General features: G+C 45.5%; 1 protein-coding gene across 1 annotated transcript in view; it reads right to left on the reverse strand.

Annotated features, from left to right (window-relative positions):
• Positions 1-19,454, reverse strand: part of OGFOD3 (2-oxoglutarate and iron dependent oxygenase domain containing 3) — a 1,107,281-nt gene that overhangs the window by 952,247 nt on the left and 135,580 nt on the right. The window contains exon 2 of the mRNA XM_069200289.1: positions 9,364-9,584. Within this exon, the coding sequence (XP_069056390.1) occupies positions 9,364-9,584 (221 nt within the window). The remainder of the gene's footprint in view (positions 1-9,363; positions 9,585-19,454) is intronic.

Below are 19,454 nucleotides of genomic sequence, written 5' to 3' on the forward strand. Positions count from 1 at the left end.
ATCAGTGAAGGAGTGTCGGGGAGGTGTAGATGGCAGTATTATGCAGGATCTGTAGGTGGTAAGCAGGAGCTCACAGAGAAGCGTCTATTCGGCCATCTTGCTGGCCATACCTCCTGTTGCCAATTAATAAAGTTCTGAAAATCAGTACTGTGACTCCTAAAGAGGGGTAGATTAGAAGTGTGGATATATGGAGCACAGCACTGTCTTCTGAACTAAAACACACAAATAAATGGAGAGCTGGAGGGAGGTTTCGTTCACACCCACCAGAAAGCAATAAAGGTCCTGCAAATCTACTGCCACGGACCACTCCTACCCCTCCCCACCCCCCATTAAGCAAAAGAAAAAAACATAATTATTTGATGAGTTTCACACATGGAATCATTATCACAATTACTTTCGATTGCAAGAGTTGGTGTGACCCAGTGATTTCTTTAGCTGCTTCCTAACAAGCAAACCTGGTCACGATGTGTGAAGATAGAAATGAACCCCTCAGAGGCTCACAAAGGCACTCTTAGTACCTGAAAACCTACAGACCTGCCAAGTACCACCCATCAGGCATTTGTGTGCTCCTGACTGCATCACCGCACCAAAATGCTTAGTCATGTATGCAGAGCACTCTGACAACTCTGTTGATGATAATGCGCTCTAAGAAGCTGTCTAGCACACAGTGCTTAATCTGCACATTGCCACACTGCCTGTAAAGCAATCTAACCTGTCTGCAGACCTGGGAACTCGTGGTTATAGTTACTCAGCAATTCAACATTGTTTCAGCCAAAATCAAATCGTACTTAATCCGGTGGCCCCACAGCCCTCTTTGAAGATTTGGCTCTGGTAGGGTAGCTGCCGCTTGCATACTTGCAGGACAGGCGTGTAAACCCCTGCATGCGGCCTACTCCTGAACAATACAATGATGCATGTAGCTTGGAAAAACAATGGCCGTAGTTTATTAACATCAATTTATAGCCAGAAACGCCCTTGGTACTCTTTATTAGGGCCATACATCATTTGTGCCTGTCATAAAACCACTGACATTTATGAGACATACAGGGTCATAAATCATTGGTGACAGAACTACCATAAATCATTCTGACATTTATGTATAGCACATGACCATAGATCCCCTAGCCATAAATCTATCACACAGTTTGTTTTTGAGTACATTGTGTCTTGGCGCTGACGTTTGTCCTTTCCTGGGGTTAACTTCATTTTTCCTTTAGGCTTAACTCGCTACCTTTGGTCATTTTGTGGGTCCTGACCTCAGGCAGACCTAGGCTACGAGTGCCGTGTTTCATTTACTCCCTCCACCGACGATCTTACCCTGCTGTAAGTCATCCCAAGGTAAGTAGTCCTGCCACTTCGCTGTGTTGGGTGTGCCCCCCCCATCCTCTTTACGCTCCTTTTCACCATGCAGTCTTAAGGTTAACACCCACAGACTGCTCCCCCAAACTTCGGTCCCTTTAATCGCAGCCCGCTAGCCTCATAGCAGCCAGAGGTTGGACCATAAAACCTCCGTCCCTTCTGTGGACAGGAGTACCCCCATCATCATGGAAATATTCCTGACTCTGCAGGTTGATGAGGCAGTGCCTGATGCTTTCCTATCCATTGGCAATGCAAACCTTTTTTTACTGCCACGTTAAGTTTCTTTCTTGATTTATCCAGTGCTCCCACCGTCTCGGCTCCCCTCCAATTCCACCTTGCAATGATCTCAGACCAGATCAACACTCTGTTACCCCAAGAGCCTTGTGCGAACATTAAATCCCTCCTAATGCGTGCCAGAAGCTCCCTCCTTCCTGGCTGTGCAAGGTTGTTGCCTCACAGGTGCATAATTAAAATGTCCGGCTTCCGCAGCAGGGTTGTCTACAGCCTCTCAAGTGTATTCCTTAGTTATTACCAACACATCCTAGGTACCTGAACCATTCACTCTCAGTCTGCTCAAGGCACAAGTTCATCCTTGGTCCCTTGTATCTCCACCAGACCTGGGTTCCCAACACAAACGAGTGGCCAACCACCCACGCTGTCTTGCATTCCATACCTGTTGGTGATGCAAGCGCAGAAATGTCAGGCTCTCACCTCCAACTGCCACCCCCTTCTACCCACATTTGTAGAGCTTGGGCTCACTGTTAGTTCTTTAAGAGTGTGCAAAAGGAGTCCGGGGGAACCTTCCACTGCTCTTATTCCTGCCTGGAGTGCTGTCCTCGATGTAGCTCCTAAACGCATTGGAGCGCTATCTCCTAACTGACTGCTGCTGGCAGGAAATAATGGGCCGCTGAGGTTGCTGCCCCTATCCGGAATGAGTGTGTGCCAAAGCTGTTGAAAGCCCTGCTCTAGTCAATGCCATCTTCAGCACCATTTTAAACTGGAAGGTGCTCAAGCATTCGCTGTTGTGCCGAAAAAGCACCTTGTCCCCTGCCGTCCTCAGCACTAAGTATCTCCTGACCCGGAAAACCAGGTATAGGTTATGGTCATCCAAGTACTTCTGTACCACAATGGCTCCCTTGCCTATATGCTCTGTCTTGGGTCTCCTCAATAGTACTTGCAGCTGCCCTGTGTCTATCTGTACGTCCTGTCTCTTTAGGCATGCATCAGATCCACCCAGCTTTGATGGCGCCACTAGTTTGCTTACTCGAAAGGCCCCAAAGAACGCTAGTGTGAATGCTGCTTTGAACAGCATGGTCTCAAAACTGTCTTTGCACACTGAATCCCCACCAGCAGATTCAGTGTGTGGAACATGTTCAGACACCTTGTATCCCGTGTGGGCACATCTAGCCTCCTCCACCCTTTCATGGTCCCCCGTATGTAGTGTGAGCTGGTGGGGTCCCATCCTGTTGAGATTCTGCTAAAAGGTGCCACCACTGTTAGGTGCGTGTGTGTCCATGACCTTGACTTCTTTTGGCTGAATGCCCACTGCATGAACCTCTGTTGCCCTGCCTATCGCCTCATGATTATCAAATGATATTAGCTCCATTACCTTCTGGACTGTTTGTGGATAGGTTGCATATCGTTTGGCTGTCTTTGGGGGTAGAGCATGCTCTATTAAGTGGGACAGGTCGCCTTTACCAGTCCCCACTAGCTGTTCGGGAACAGTATCATCTCATGCTCTGCTTCTGGTGCCAATCTCCTAAATTTCACGTCTGGATGAGAGAGAGTGCATATGCTTTAGTATAATTCACTCCGGAGACATGCCATGCCCTGAAATTTAGATTGCTTGCTAGCTGCAGTTTTAATACTCGTGGGCACTGTGCTGCTCTCATGTTAATTAACATGGTTGGACCACTGCCTGGTTATCTGTCATAGCGTTATCTTCATGTCCTTCAGCTGTTCTTGCCATACTGTCAGGGCCACCACGACGGGGACTAGCTCCAGGAATGTGAGGTTATTGGTGAGACCTTGCATAGCCCATTCTTTGGCACACAATCTGTTCTTCAGTATCGCCCCGAAACCTAAGCTGCCGGATGCGTCTGTGTATAGCTCAATCTGTTTTGCTGTTACCCAGCCTTCTCTCCAGATGTGGGTCCCATTAAATTCTTCTATGAATGGTAGCAATGCTTGTTGGTCCTGTTTCACCCCTGAGCCTTGTCTTGTGTGGTGATGCTTCTTCTCAAGTCCCACTGTCAAATGCATGAGTCTTCTAGTGAACACCCGCCCTGCTGGGATGACTGGCTGCAAAATTCAATTTCCAGATGTGCTCCTGTAGCTCCCCTAGCGTGGCCTTCGGTTTACACACTAGCGCTTGTATGTCCTTCCTCCTATACTGCACTTTGCCTTGAGGGATGCTGGATGTGCCTGCTCTTGAGTCCAGTTCTATGCCTACAAATTTCAACTTCATAGTTGGAACGACTGTCTTGTCCTCCACCAGGGGCCACGTATGCCTACCATGTTTTAACCAATGTCCACAAGTCCATGCGGGGTTAATGTGCTTTTGCTATTTATACTTGTGAGCGGTCTGCTCTAAAACGTAGACTGGGCTGCAGTGGGGTAGATTGGGGTGGATTGGCATGGACTGGGGTAGATTGGAGCAGTGTAGGGTAAACTGGAGTGAGATAGATTGGGTGAATTATGGTGGGATAGACTGGAGTGTAGTGGGGTAGATTGGAGTAGAGTACATTGGGGTAGAGTGGAGTAGGGTATAATGGAGCGGGGTGGGTTGGGGTGAAGAGGGTTAGATTGGACTGGAGTGGGGTAGATTTGAGTGCCATGTGGTAGATTAGAGTGAAGTGGAATGGGGTAGATTGGGTATAGTGAAATGCTAATCAGTGCTAAAGTGCATATGCTCTCTCCTTAAAACATGGTGATATTGGCTCATACCCAACTGGCAATTTTAATTTACTTGTAAGTCCCTAGTCAAGTGCACTACACGTGCCCAGGCCTGTAAATTAAATGCTACTAGTGGGCTGCAGCACTGGTTGTGCCACCCACATAAGTAGCCCCCTAACCATGTCTCAGGCCTGCATCTGCAGTGCCTGTGTGTGCAGTTTCACTGCCACTTCGACTTGGCATTTAAAAGTACTTGCCAAGCCTTAAACTCCCCTTTTTCTACATATACGTCACCCCTAAGATAGGCCTTAGGTAGCCCATAGGGCAGGGTGCTATGTAGGTAAAATGCAGGACATGAACATGTGTGTTCTATATGTGCTGGTAGTGTAAAACTCCTAAATTTGTTTTACACTGCTGTGAGGCCTGCTCCTTTCATAGGATAGCATTAGGGCTACCCTCATATACTGTTTGAGTAGTAGATCCTGATCTGAAAGGAGCAGCCGGGTCATATTTAGTATAGCCAGAATGGTAATACAAAATCCTGCTTAATGGTGAAGTTGGATTTTATATTACTATTTTAGAAATGCTACTTTTAGAAAGTGATCATTTCTCTACACTTAAATCCTTCTGTGCCTTCCAATCCACGTCTGGCTAGGTTTAGTTGACAGCTCCCTTGTGCATTTACTCAGACAACCCTAAACACAGGATGCTCAGTCACACTTGCATACATCTGCATACTGAATGGGTCTTCCTGGGCTGGGAGGGTGGAGGGCCTGACACTTACATGTCAAAGGACAGTAGCCTGCACAAAGAACTGCCAAACCCCCTACTGGGACCCTGGCAGACGGGAACTGAAAGGGGACCTTGTGCACTTCTAAGCCACTCTTTGAAGCCTTCCCCACTTCAAAGGCTTATTTGGGTATTTAAGCAGGGTCTCTGGCCCTACCAACTCAGACACATCCGAGATAGACACTTCTACTTCATCAGACACTTCCTGGAGAAGAGAACCTGAACCAGAATCAGAACCTGCAACCTGCCAAGAAGAACTGCCTGGCTGCCCAAAGGACTCGCCTGACTGCTTTTCTGAGAAGGACTGCTGCCTTGCTGCTCGCTGGCTGTGCTGAGAAGTGCTCTCCAAGGGCTTGGATAGAGCTTGCCTCCTCTTCCCTGAAGTCTCAGCACTAAAAAGACTTCATTCCTGCAAGAAGAACTCCCTGTGCTGGTAGTGTAAAACTCCTAAATTTGTTTTACACTGCTGTGAGGCCTGCTCCTTTCATAGGATAGCATTAGGGCTACCCTCATATACTGTTTGAGTAGTAGATCCTGATCTGAAAGGAGCAGCCGGGTCATATTTAGTATAGCCAGAATGGTAATCGATGCACAGCCTGCAAGAAATGACGCACAGCCTGCATCGCGGTGAGAAAATCACTGCACGCCGAACCGGAATGACTCAGCCTGACTTTGCAAGGAGAAGATAGACCCAGCGTAGCAACTGGAAATTTGATGCACGGGCCACTGGATCGACGCAAAGCCGAGCCGAATGACGCAGCCCGACTTTCCTTAGAGGAATCGACTAAGCACCTGCCGTGCGGTACAAATTTCCACGTAACACCCACCGGATCGACAGAGCCCCAGTGACTTCGTCCTGCAAGCGCCAGATTTCAATGCATCGGCCCCGGGGTGCCCGAAAACCCCGCAACCCGAAGAGGATCCCAGTCTACGTGCCGTAAATCGATGCAAAGCCTGCCCTTCGTGAAAACTCAATGATGCATCGTCTGTGTGCACCAGAAAAATCGTCGCACACCTCCCCGTTTTCCACGCATCTCCTCCTCGGCAGTCCCTTGAGAAGAATTTGAACGCAAACCAGGTACTTTGTGCTTGCAAGAGACACTTGTTGCTTTTCAAGAGACTAAAGATACTTTATATCATTTTTACAGTAATATTTCAACATATACTTATTGCATCTTAATCGTTCTGACCTGCATCTTACCAGATAAATATTATATATTTTTCTAAACACTGTGTGGTGTATTTTTGTGGCGTTCTACTGTGTTACTGCATGATTTATTGCACAAAACCTTTACACATTGCCTTCTAAGTTAAGCCTGACTGCTGAGTGCCAAGCTACCACAGGGTGGGCACAGGATAATTTGGATTGTGTGTGACTTACCCTGACTAGAGTGAGGGTCCTTGCTTGGACAGGACGTAACTTGACTGCCAACCAAAGACCCCATTTCTAACATTGATGATAAGCGGTGAGGATATGACTTGTATTTGTGCAGTGACATACAATAGCTAAGTGTTCACTACCTACCCACAGTTGAAGGTAAACTTGATTGTTTATCTTTTTCTGCAATTTCGTTTTCTGCCTGAGTTTTAACTAAATCCACATTCAACATGCCTCTGGCAGAGTCTCAAGCAGGAGCTGAAGATTTTGACCTAGCCAAGCTGGAGACATATACTGTTAACCAGCTGATGGGGTTCTGCAAGGGGAAGGTTCTACCCAGGGTGCCTCCAGAAAGGAGGTGTACCAAAAGGTGCTGAGGGCCTGGGCAGAAGCCCAATCTGAGGAGAATGTTGAGGATGGCCCCTCAGAGGATTTCCTGCCTGTAGTGGGGGATGTTACCCCTGTAATTGTGTCCCCTGCTAAACCAGGGAGCAATGTCTCTAGCCATGGCTTGACCGCAGAAGACAGAAGGGAAGAGAGAATTTCAACTACAAATGGCAACGTTAAACCTGGAAGCAGAGGAGAGAAAAGGAGAGAGAGAGAGAGAGAGAGAGAGAAAAGGAGAGAGAGAGAGAGAGAGAGAGAGAGAGAGAAAAGGAGAGAGAGAAAAGGAGAGAGAGAGAGAAAAGGAGAGAGAGAGAGAAGGAGAGAGAGAGAGCGAGAGAGAAAAGGAGAGAGAGAGAGAGAGAGCGAGAGAGAAAAGGAGAGAAAAGGAGAGAGAGAGAGAGAGAGAGAGAGAGAGCGAGAGAGAGAGAGAGAGAGAGAGAGCACGCTGGCTGAAATGAACTTTTGTTGCCTCATGAACTGAATCTCAAAGAGCTGGATATCAAGGCAAGACAGTCTGAGTCCAGCAGTAATGGTGGCAGTATACATGTAGAACCTGCTGGAGAAAGGAAGGTTTGCATACCCAGGAATGTGGTGCCAAGTTACGTGGTGGGAGAGGACATTGATAAGTAGTTGGCTGCTTATGAAGTTGACATAAGGGCTCAAGGGGTTCCTGAAGAGCAATGGTGGGGGGGGCTTGCAGTGGTATGTACCAGCTGTGGGGAGGGACACACTTCTTACACTGGATCCCAGCGATCAAAAACATATATGCACCTAAGAAAGCCACTTTACTTGCCAAGTTTGGGCTGACTCCTGAGAAATACCGTCAGAGGTTCAGGGACAGCACCAAACTCTCCACACAAACTTGGATAGACTGTTTTGATTTCTCCGGTAAGGGACTGAAAGGATCGGTGCTGGCAGCAAAGTAAATGACTACACAGGGTTATTTAATTTAATTCTGGGAGAACATATGCTCAGTATTTGTTCTACAGAGTTGTGCCAGCACCTGGTTGACAGTAAGCTGACTGACCTAGAAAGCTTGCTGAGGAGGCGGACCTCTGTCATCCCCTTGTGTATTGCTGTGTTTTGATCTTATTCAAATATATGTTTCCACAAACACTTCAGAATTTTTAAAAAAGTGCTTCATTTGTACTAATTCTGATATATTTTAAAACATCAGCACAGTTATTTATTTTTGTTGTATGCTGGAAGAAAAAGAGCGTCCGTTCTCGTCTTGCATGGCTACTCTGCAGGATTGTCATATATTCTATCGCTTTGAAATTAGAGAAAGAAAAATAAACACCAAGCTCCCTGGAAGAGGGAGGCTGACATTTGAACTCTGTCTCTGAATGCACAACAAATGTGACAAGATAACAAAATTTAAAGGCGGAGTTCATAGAACAATACATTAAACAAGGGATGAACTCAAGCTGGACAGCCTAAAGAAAATAAAGCCATCAAATAGGAAGCCAGAAAATGTGAGTTACATAACACAAAACCAATTGTAAGCAACGAGCAGAATGCATTCCTAGGTCAGTTTTCTGAATGTTCTCAAGATGCTGCGCTGCCTGGTAGGCTACGGCCTAAAAACTGCACAGCTCAAATGGTTATAGGATTAGGAAGACCCCCTCAAACCAAGTTTACTTTACATTAGAACATTTTTAAGGTTGTGGTTTTCCAAAATAGTGGAGGCGGGGCGGGGGAGAGGAAAAAGTGATTGTACATAGAATTCGCCATCGGATGTGGATTCATTACAGGGGCTCATATCCTGAAAAGAACCGACCCTCAAATTCAACTGCCACGAGTGTCTCGTTCCCCTAGTGCTTGCATCAGCTATGCACATACGTCTTCATTTCACTGTATCGAGAAGCTGAACTCCGGTACTGGTTTGCACATTACACATAACACGCAATACATTATGAGGAATCGTCAATGCAACCTCCAAAACAGTGCCTGAGGGTGAGAATGACAACTCAATTTGACAGAACAGCAAAATGACAATGGTCTAGAGCAACCCTACTGAGTATGGTTTTCAAATTAGTAAGTCAGTGCAGAAACTACAAGTAGTTAAAAAAATAATAATAATAATAATTCTACAGAATTAATGGTTTGTCAACATGTCACATGTGACTTAGGTCTGAACAGCTAACAGAAACCTTCAAACTGTACCATCAGATTGGCACTAACAAAAAAACGTGCAGCCAAAGCAGATGGAAGTCTAAAAATAACAGAATCTTGACACACTAGAGATACAACCTATTCCATAAAAAAAGTTAATGCTATACAGAGTGCCAGTTCTCATTTTAATTGTCTTATCTTGATGAAATCTTAGTACATCTTACTTTTTTGCCACTAATGTGCATTTTGTGTGACGTGAGATGTACTGTCACAAGTACTTAAAGTTTCCCAGCGCCATGAAGATTTGTAGGTGTCAGACAGCAAGCAAAGGAATAGTAACACATGACACTGGATGTACAATGCGAGGGCAGCATGTGGGTAACATGACCAGGGTCACAGACAAGAGAAGACACTGTCAATCATGCACAAAGGAGACCTACCAGCAAATATTTTATGATTGTCGTAATCCTCAGAGCAGGGGACCTCGAAGAACCTCTCCTGCACCGTTTCACTTTGATGAGCCAGCACCTCGGTGACAAAGTCTTCACTGGTCGAGGAGCTCCACAGCACAAAGAGACCAAAAAAGGCTGCAGTAATGATGGGTAGGACCACTTTCAGCCACAGCCTCTGGGAGTCCTGCTGCGGGCTGCTTTTCTTCACACTGAGTCAATACAAAAGTAATGTATATGCAGGTTATTGTTATGTGAACTGCTCAACTCAGACCAAAATACACTGCAAATTGTCCCAAGGCATGGCATTATCATAATTATTTTAGTTGTTTGCAGTAGTGTAGATCAAGCTTCAAGGTGCTTTAAAGGCAACATTCTTATTGAAGAAGCATCTCAAACAAGAGGAGCTGTCCGTAGAGCAGTGTAGAGTGTGAGCGACTGGAGGAAGGAGGAAAAGAAACCACAAGGAGCAGAAGGACGGCCGAAACATTAACTTGTGACACACTTATATAGTACACCGTTCAGTAGTTTTGTACGTGACATTATGCACATTGACACAAGATTTAGATGTTTTTTCCTTTGAGAACTGGTATATATCTAATCACTGAAGAGCTCGTCATTTTATAGCCACCATTTCCCAACAAACTAGAGTTTGCTAGTGTGTTGACTTGTGTCCAAATTGCCAAATGCCTTGAAGAACAGGGGTCGCTGCAACATATTTGCATTACTTCATCAACTTGTGTCCTAGATAGGATATTCCCAACACAAGGATGCAATGTCTGTAGAAGAAGGTGCCTTCCTAAAACTCGCCCACTCGCTATCTTTTGTTAGAGGTCTGCTGTGTTTAAAGTTGCATTTTTAAAAAACTTTTAAACATTTTTTTTCGATGATACACATCAACTGCTAGCGGCACAAATTAGCTCAGCGGGGCAATATAGTAGAGAATAGTGGAGACATGAGTGACGTGACGAGCAACTTTAATATCCCATCATACCTACTGACAACATGATTCTTTGCAAACACAAAACAAGCTAAAAAGTAACAGTATTAAATAACAGGGCATTGTGACGTTAGCTATAGCCCCTATACCTTCTCCTCGGGCCCCACATATTTTCAAATTGATGGGGATAACCTGGACTCTCATAGGCAAATCTCCCCTCCCCCATACACCAATCTAGGTCCCTTCCCCAGTGTTCAAACCTAGGTGGAAATCCACTCCCCATAGCCGTGCAACATTCTCCCAGGCCACAATCAGGCCCACATTACAAAACAGTTTTTGATATTTGGTACTTGCTGTCTCCTCCATATTCCCAGAACAGTTTTCCTTCTTCAAATGCTTCTGGACACCAGTCATCTGAGGGATGCTTTTCAGTACTGTGTTCCAAAATGTTGCGAGTTTGAGGCAATCCCACAGGGTACGAAGGCATTTACCCCACAACCCACACAGCCACTCGTTTGAGCTTGCTCAGCCAATTCTGGCCAACAGAACTCTGGTGTAGTAACATCTATGTGAAACATTCAGTTGTTCAAAATGGAACCTCGCCTTAATCGCCACCTCCCTGGCCTCACATCAGTCTTCATCATACATCAATATCTTCTCTTCCAACCCAGTTTCCCATTGCAGTCCCCTCACAAGAGTGTCCTCCCTCACCCAACACACAAATGGTTCCATTGCTAATGGAAATATCAAGAGGAAAAGAAGACAGCCCTGCCTTCTACCACTTATCAGGGGAAGCAGCTCCGAGTAGGTCCCATTAACCTTCACGTAGGGGGCAAGCTTCACTGTACAGTAGTCTTCCCTCAGGCCAAATACCTGGGGCCTAAGTTAATATTCTCCAGCATCAGGAACATATAGTTCCATTCCAAAGAATCAAAGGCGTTAAAGTCATCCAACGATCACCGCCCACTGGCTCTGCCAATGCCTCCGTATGTGCCAGACACCCAAATTGTCTCCCCAGGTTTAGTCAAGTACTCCTCCCCAGGATGAGCCAGACTGGTCCGGGTGGACCAGTCCATTAATTACCAGTGTAGGTCTAATAGCGAGTATTTTGCCCAACCTAGCCCTCAGTCGTGTTATATACCTCAACTGGGAACCTGTTGGGTCCCGGGCCTGCCCGGATTGCAGGACTTGTGCTGCTTCTTCTACTTCTGTTACTGTGATGTCCCCCTCCAGTGCTAGCCTATCTTAGAGCCCCATGCACAGGAGAGGGAAGTTAGCTAGAAAATCCAGTGTTTCCACAATCGAGAAGTCTCCATGCAAGGAGTAGAGAGCTCAAAAGGGTTCAACAAAGGCCTGTGCAATGTTGTGGTTATCTTTGACCAATGCACTTTGACTACCCACAGTGCTTTCAGCCATCTCAATTCTGTCTCTCTTCCTCAACTATGAGTCTTATTGCCCCCAATTTTGTTATCCTATGTTGGGTACCAAAGTATTGTTGCAGGCTGTGTTAATTGCTAGTGCCTGACAGATCTGCCTTTTTAATTCCAACTTATGACAAAACTCAGTAGTTGGTTGCTCTATGTGTTGTCATTCAAGGTCTCGGAGTTGTGTTTCATTTTTTTGCATTTCCCTCCATCTACGCTTATGATTAGTTAAAGCAAGGAAAATGACCTGACAACCTCAGCACTGTCTTACAAGCCTACAATAACACCATCTCAGACTGAAAATTGGCTTTTTTCAATGAAGTAAGCCTCGAGGGTCAGTCTCCTCTTTTCCACTACCTCTGCGCTTCAAAAGCCATGTATTCAAACTCCACCACTGGTAATTCCTCCTAGGTAGAGTGCTAATGTTTGGTAAGGGAATGATCAGATATGCCTGTGGCTAGGAATATAATATTAGCGAATCTATGTATGCTCAGTCCTTGTGTAAATAAGTAGTCCATGCATGAGTAGGCGTTATGAGCTTCCAGATATAAATAGTACTGTTGCATCAGTGGATTGTGGTGCCTCCACACATCTACCAATAAATTTACATTGCGAATCCCAAAGATGAGGACCTCCACTCGGCCCTCCCAGGTGCGGTCTTCCCATTCATAGTGAGGTTTGGGGTCGCACACCAGAACCAATATCCCATCTGCCAAAGGTAGGAGTGCCATCCCCAGGTTCTGCAAACTCACAGCCTGTAAGGAGGGTGTAAGGTAGATTGAACCCCATACCACACATGCACCCTCCCCCCCCAGTTTTCCACCAATAGTGTGTATCTTCCATGATGATTTCTTACCACCACTTTCACCTTCAATGGAAAGTTTTTTTTTTTATCCATACGGCAACCCCGCTGGAGTCAATAATATACCCTGTGTGAATCTTGAGTCAATATCTCCTTTTAGATAGCATTTGACACCTGTCACCCATGATGTGAGTCTGCTAAAGAAATACCACATCTGGGTCGTGGCGCTTTAAGTATTGGAAAACTGTGCCTCTCTTTATCTTCCAGCCCAGCCCATTCATGTTCCATGATAAAACTCTCCATCATTTTGAGGGCAGCACTCTGAGGAGGTAATTTTGTGTTTGCTCTTGTTGCAGCCCACCAACGTGAACCAGGTCAACTTTTTTCAGTTCCGTATTTACTATCTGAGCCTCATAACATACATTGAACAAAACATGCCTCAGCCAACCCCTCAAGGCTCCCTCCCCATCTTCTGGTGCTGCGGGATTGAAAATACCTGCTACCCCAATTTGCTTGCAGCCCAACAGCAAAAAAATCTAAACCAGCCCATTGTAAATAAATATCAAAGGATACTCACTGAAATTGGATCCCATTTAGCAGTTTAATATAGTCCATATGGGAAGATAATATGATGTAATTGGATCTGCCTCTGTAGCGTGCATCTCATACACACAGTTTGGTACATCTAGGTCAGTAGCGGTCTCCTTCACAACTTTTTTGGTGTTTTTAAGGTCACTTTCCAGTTAGAAAGGTCTAGTGGCCATCTTTCCTCACATCTCCAGGAGATCTCCCGCATGCAGCAGTTCTCTCTGGGATACCCTGTTGGTGAGGTCGATCCCCCACTGTTCTAATGGAGGCACAATGCAGTACTGGCCTCCAGCCACTCTAGCCTGTCCCAAGTGCCTTATGGTGTAGGGAATGCCCAAGATGTTCCTTCTGCTGTTATTCTGAGCTTGGCTGGGAAGATAATCATATATTTGATATCCTGTTCCCTTAAGAGTTACTTCATATCATCAAAAGACTGTTGTTGCTTTTGAACAGTCAGATAAAAGTCTGGATATACCCTAATGGTGGTGTTGCCGTATCTTAACTCTCCATGCTTCCTCGTAGACTCCACAATAAAATAGCAGACGCTGAAAATTGAATATTCAATCAATTATCGTGCATGGCGACTGGTCTGGTTTGCTGGGCACCGGCTGTGCCCTTTCAATGGAGAAGAAATGTGATAGTCCTTTGGGCTGGAGGTGATTAAGTACCCCCTCTTCAACAAATAGATCCATGCAGGACCAACAGCTCTTTCTGACACCCCGACCCAGCAGTCAGTCCGGTACTGTATGAGCTCAGCCTTGTTAGGTCACATGCTAACATGTTCAGGCAGAACCGCTCTTCTTGGAGCAAGGTCAAGGCTGATTGCATATGGATGGGTCTAATCTGAGCAGCATGGTTGGCACAAAAACGATGGACTGCGATGCAGCCACAAGTAATTACCAGTGGCTAAGATTAATTCAAGCATTCCATCCATCACTTTTGTTTGTATTCCTCAGGCTCACATGTCATCTACATAGCAAGAGTGGCTGCCACTTGTATGCTTCTGACAGAAAGATCTACCTACAGATCCAGTAAGGGCCTGAATATCAATCACCAAATCGTGGCATCTACAGTCCTACCATTTACTTCTTCTGCCACCATATCCTCCACTAATGCTCGAAGTGCTCGGATTACATCAAACTTTTACGGTCAGACAAAACACACTCTTTATACGTCTGACTGTCTCCACAGGCCTCCTTGCAAAGCTCAAAGGGAAGACGCGCACACTATCCTCTAGCTACATTTATAGACACATTGAGTTCCTGTATGTATTTTATAGCATAAAGTAGACTCAATCTGGTTTGGAAGGAGGTACCTGGGAAAAATAAACCTGTTGATCATAATTACAATAATTGTAAAGGTAATTCAGTCGCCTTTATATTTACTATTTGTATGTATCACGATGTGCTGAAATGCTAACACAAACCACCGTTCTCGGTGTACATCGGAGTTATTATTCAAAAACAGGGAAAGGGGAAGCAAGGTGAGCCGTACCCTGGGAATAGTGAAACATAATTAACAAAAAATGTGGTTAAAAGGGTAAGAACTAGCTAGCGGAGTATCTTTGAACATGTACGGGGGAATACATCTTAAAAGGACACTCTAGAAAAACAAAATACTGCCGTTATGTCCATGCACTAATTCTGCGCAAATGCTCTTTTCCAACTAAATTCAAAGTGCACTAATGTAGGCCAAGTGTTACTTCACAAATCGTCTCTGCTACAATTACATTGTGTGCAAATGGATGCTCCTGATAAAGGCAGGTACTGCAATCCAGAGACAAAGACACAGGCAAAGGAAGGAGACGTGCGGCCATTAAAAAGCCCTGCAAATCCATGGACAGAGGTTCAGAGACTTACCGAATGTCGACACAAAACATTCAAAATGACACCATTTTTAAATACCATAATGGAGAAACGTAACAATCAAGCACGAGTCGTAACAAGTGTCTGAATCCGAAGACAACACGCATTTATCAATGGGAACGAATATGACTTGTCAAGTGCACGTCCTAACAGACACAGAGCACACATCCGTGCGCACGTTGACATACACGACGCACCCGTGTAAAAATGAAGTCCAAGCAAAATACTTACAGACATCCATACAGAGACCAACAATCCCCCAAAGAGTCCCTGAAGCAAGAAGGCATTTATATGCACAGACCTGCAGCCATCCGTTCACAGAGACCACAAGACTTGCAGCCACCCATGCACCCACACAGAAAGGCACGTTCATGCCAAGTAGGTTTCTTACAGCGTGGATTATACATGTTATGTCCATCTGAAAGCACAAGATGAGACAGGAGAGTGGAAACGAGGGAACAAGAACACGAGAAAGGAATCTTGCAAATGGAACGATGATACCAAAACAGAGCAGTAGTTGGTAACTGACTTTAGCCATCTGGTCAGCAAGTAGGCACAGAGAAGATACCTAGGCTACAGAAGCGGGAAAACGGGGAAATTAAGTGTAGGAGGGATACATCAAAGGGGGCAAACAGCATGAGAAAACTAGGGTCTGAAAGAGAGTTGGGAACAGTACACTACCGGCGAAATGACATCACTCACAACGAACACACAGTGGCTGGCACACACCAACAAAAATATTCAGACATCCTCTAGGAGGTACCAGTCCACGTTCAGCCCACAAAGCAGCCTGGAAACAGATACAATTCAAGTGGCTGGCAACAGGTGACTCATCATTCATGTATTATTCCACCCTCCACATCCACTTTGCCGTCCATCTGATGAGATTACTATTTGTCTTCCCCTTCCAAGTCATGATTTTCAGACCAGTATGATATCCATCGTATACAACGTAGTAGTATTTACACCATACACATGGACTTTCTCCATTATCACTTTACAATGAAACTTTATCTATTTGGTTCACCGTCAGTCTACCATGCTAATTTTAGCCGACCGTATAGCACTATCTACAATTTATTTAGTGCCCACCCAACATGATGTCCCGCCCAACAATGTTACACGCTCTGCTTCCAGCTATTCAGTACCCTTTAGATCTCCCTATTTAACGCCTTGACTTCATCGTTGTTCGTTTTACAACCAAGTTTTATTTGTGCCTCTTGTGGCAGCCCTTTTATTTGGGCGCCATGACACTAGAAATAATTTCCAGTCACCCGTAAACTTTGAGATTATTTTTCTCTTTTTTCCTTCTAGGCACAATTTGGCAACTCTCCAACATGGACAACGAATATACAGTCCGTTTCAGGTTGAAAGGGACCAGTATTATGCTCCCTTCTGAATTAGTCCGTCGTCCGTCCCTAATACGGACGCGGCCCTCGGGTGTCCTTCGTCTATGTTCACGAAGCGACGTACTCGGGAGCAGGCTTTGCCTCCTCCATTAACCCCTTCGCTGCCAGGCCTTTTCCCCCTCCTGTGCCGGGCCTTTTTTTGCCTATTTGGGGCAGTTCGCGCTTAGGCCCTCATAACTTTTTGTCCACATAAGCTAACCAAGCCAAATTTGCGTCCTTTTTTTCCAACATCCTAGGGATTCTAGAGGTACCCAGACTTTGTGGGTTCCCTTGAAGGAGGCCAAGAAATTGGCCAAAATACAGTGAAAATTTCGTTTTGTTAAAAAAAAATTGGAAAAAGTGGCTGCAGAAAAAGGCTTGTGGTTTTTCCCCTGAAAATGGCATCAACAAAGGGTTTGCGGTGCTAAACTCAGCAGCTTCCCAGCTTTCAGGAACAGGCAGACTTGAATCAGAAAACCCAATTTTTCAACACAATTTTGGCATTTTACTGGGGCATACCCCATTTTTGCAGTTTTTTGTGCTTTCAGCCTCCTTCCAGTCAGTGACAGAAATAGGCATGAAACCAATGCTGGATCCCAGAAACCTAAACATTTCTGAAAAGTAGACAAAATTCTGAATTCAGCAAGGGGTCATTTGTGTAGATCCTACAAGGGTTTCCTACAGAAAATAACAGCTGAAAAAGAAAAATATTGAAATTGAGGTGAAAAAACCATCAATTTTTCTCTACGTTTTACTCTAACTTTTCCCTGCAATGTCAGATTATCGAAAGCAATATACCGTTACGTCTGCTGGACTCCTCTGGTTGCGGGGATATATAGGGTTTGTAGGTTCATCAAGAACCCGAGGAACCCAGAGCCAATAAATGAGCTGCACCCTGCAGTGCGTTTTCATTCTATACCGGGTATACAGCAATTCATTTGCTGAAATATAAGGAGTAAAAAATTGCTATCAAGAAAACCTTTGCATTTCCAAAAAGGGCACAAGATAAGGTGTTGAGGAGCAGTGGTTATTTGCACATCTCTGAATTCCGGGGTGACCATAGTAGCACGTGAATTACAGGGAATTTCTCAAATAGATGTCTTTTTTACACACACTCCTATATTTGGAAGGAACAAATGTAGAGAAAGACAAGGGGCAATAGTACTTGTTTTGCTAATCTATGTTCCCCCAAGCCTCCCGATAAAAATGGTACCTCACTTGTGTGGGTAGGCCTAGCACCCGCGACAGGATATGCCCCAAAACACAACGTGGACACATCACAGAAAACAGAGCTGTTTTTAGCAAAGTGACTACCTGTAGATTTTGGCCTCTAGCTCAGCCGCCACCTAGGGAAACCTACCAAACCTGTGCATTTCTGAAAACTAGAGACCTAGGGGAATCCAAGGAGGGGTGACTTGTGTGGCTCAGACCAGGTTCTGTTACCCAGAATCCTTTGCAAACCTCAAAATTTGGCTAAAAAAACACATGTTCCTCACATTTCTGTGGCAGAAAGTTCTGGAATCTGAGAGGAGCCACAAATTTCCTTCCACCCAGCGTTCCCCCACGTCTCCCGATAAAAATGATACCTCACTTGTGTGGGTAGGCCTAGCGCCCGCAACAGGATATGCCCCAAAACACAACGTGGACATATCACAGAAAACAGAGCTGTTTTTAGCAAAGTGACTACCTGTAGATTTTGGCCTCTAGCTCAGCCGCCACCTAGGGAAACCTACCAAACCTGTGCATTTCTGAAAACTAGAGACCCAGGGGAATCCAAGGAGGGGTGACTTGCGGGGCTCGGACCAGGTTCTGTTACCCAGAATCCTTTGCAAATCTCAAAATTTGGCTAAAAAAACACATGTTCCTCACATTTCTGTGGCAGAAAGTTCTGGAATCTGAGAGGAGCCACAAATTTCCTTCCACCCAGCGTTCCCCCACGTCTCCCGATAAAAATGATACCTCACTTGTGTGGGTAGGCCTAGCGCCCGCGACAGGATATGCCCCAAAACACAACGTGGACATATCACAGAAAACAGAGCTGTTTTTAGCAAAGTGACTACCTGTAGATTTTGGCCTCTAGCTCAGCCGGCACCTAGGGAAACCTACCAAACCTGTGCCTTTCTGAAAACTAGAGACCTAGGGGAATCCAAGGAGGGGTGACTTGTGTGGCTCGGACCAGGTTCTGTTACCCAGAATCCTTTGCAAACCTCAAAATTTGGCTAAAAAAACACATGTTCCTCACATTTCTGTGGCAGAAAGTTCTGGAATCTGAGAGGAGCCACAAATTTCCTTCCACCCAGCGTTCCCCCACGTCTCCCGATAAAAATGATACCTCACTTGCGTGGGTAGGCCTAGCGCCGGCGACAGGAAACACCCCAAAGCGCAACGTGGACACATCCTAAATTTTTGAAAAAAACAGAGGTGTTTTTTGCGAAGTGCCTACCTGTAGATTTTGGCCTCTAGCTCAGCCGGCACCTAGGGAAACCTACCAAACCTGTGCATTTCTGAAAACTAGAGACCTAGGGGAATCCAAGGAGGGGTGACTTGCGGGGCTCGGACCAGGTTCTGTTACCCAGAATCCTTTGCAAACCTCAAAATTTGGCTAAAAATACACATGTTACTCAGATTTCTGTGGCAGAAAGTTCTGGAATCTGAGAGGAGCCACAAATTTCCTTCCACCCAGCGTTCCCCCACGTCTCCCGATAAAAATGATACCTCACTTGTGTGGGTAGGCCTAGCGCCCGCGACAGGATATGCCCCAAAACACAACGTGGACACATCACAGAAAACAGAGCTGTTTTTAGCAAAGTGACTACCTGGAGATTTTGGCCTCTAGCTCAGCCGCCACCTAGGGAAACCTACCAAACCTGTACATTTCTGAAAACTAGAGACCTAGGGCAATCCAAGGAGGGGTGACTTGTGTGGCTCGGACCAGGTTCTGTTACCCAGAATCCTTTGCAAACCTCAAAATTTGGCTAAAAAAACACATGTCCCTCACATTTCTGTGGCAGAAAGTTCTGGAATCTGAGAGGAGCTACAAATTTCCTTCCACCCAGCGTTCCCCCAAGTCTCCCG

This window comes from Pleurodeles waltl, chromosome 7 (genome assembly GCF_031143425.1).
Source record: "Pleurodeles waltl isolate 20211129_DDA chromosome 7, aPleWal1.hap1.20221129, whole genome shotgun sequence".
Lineage (NCBI taxonomy): Eukaryota > Metazoa > Chordata > Amphibia > Caudata > Salamandridae > Pleurodeles > Pleurodeles waltl.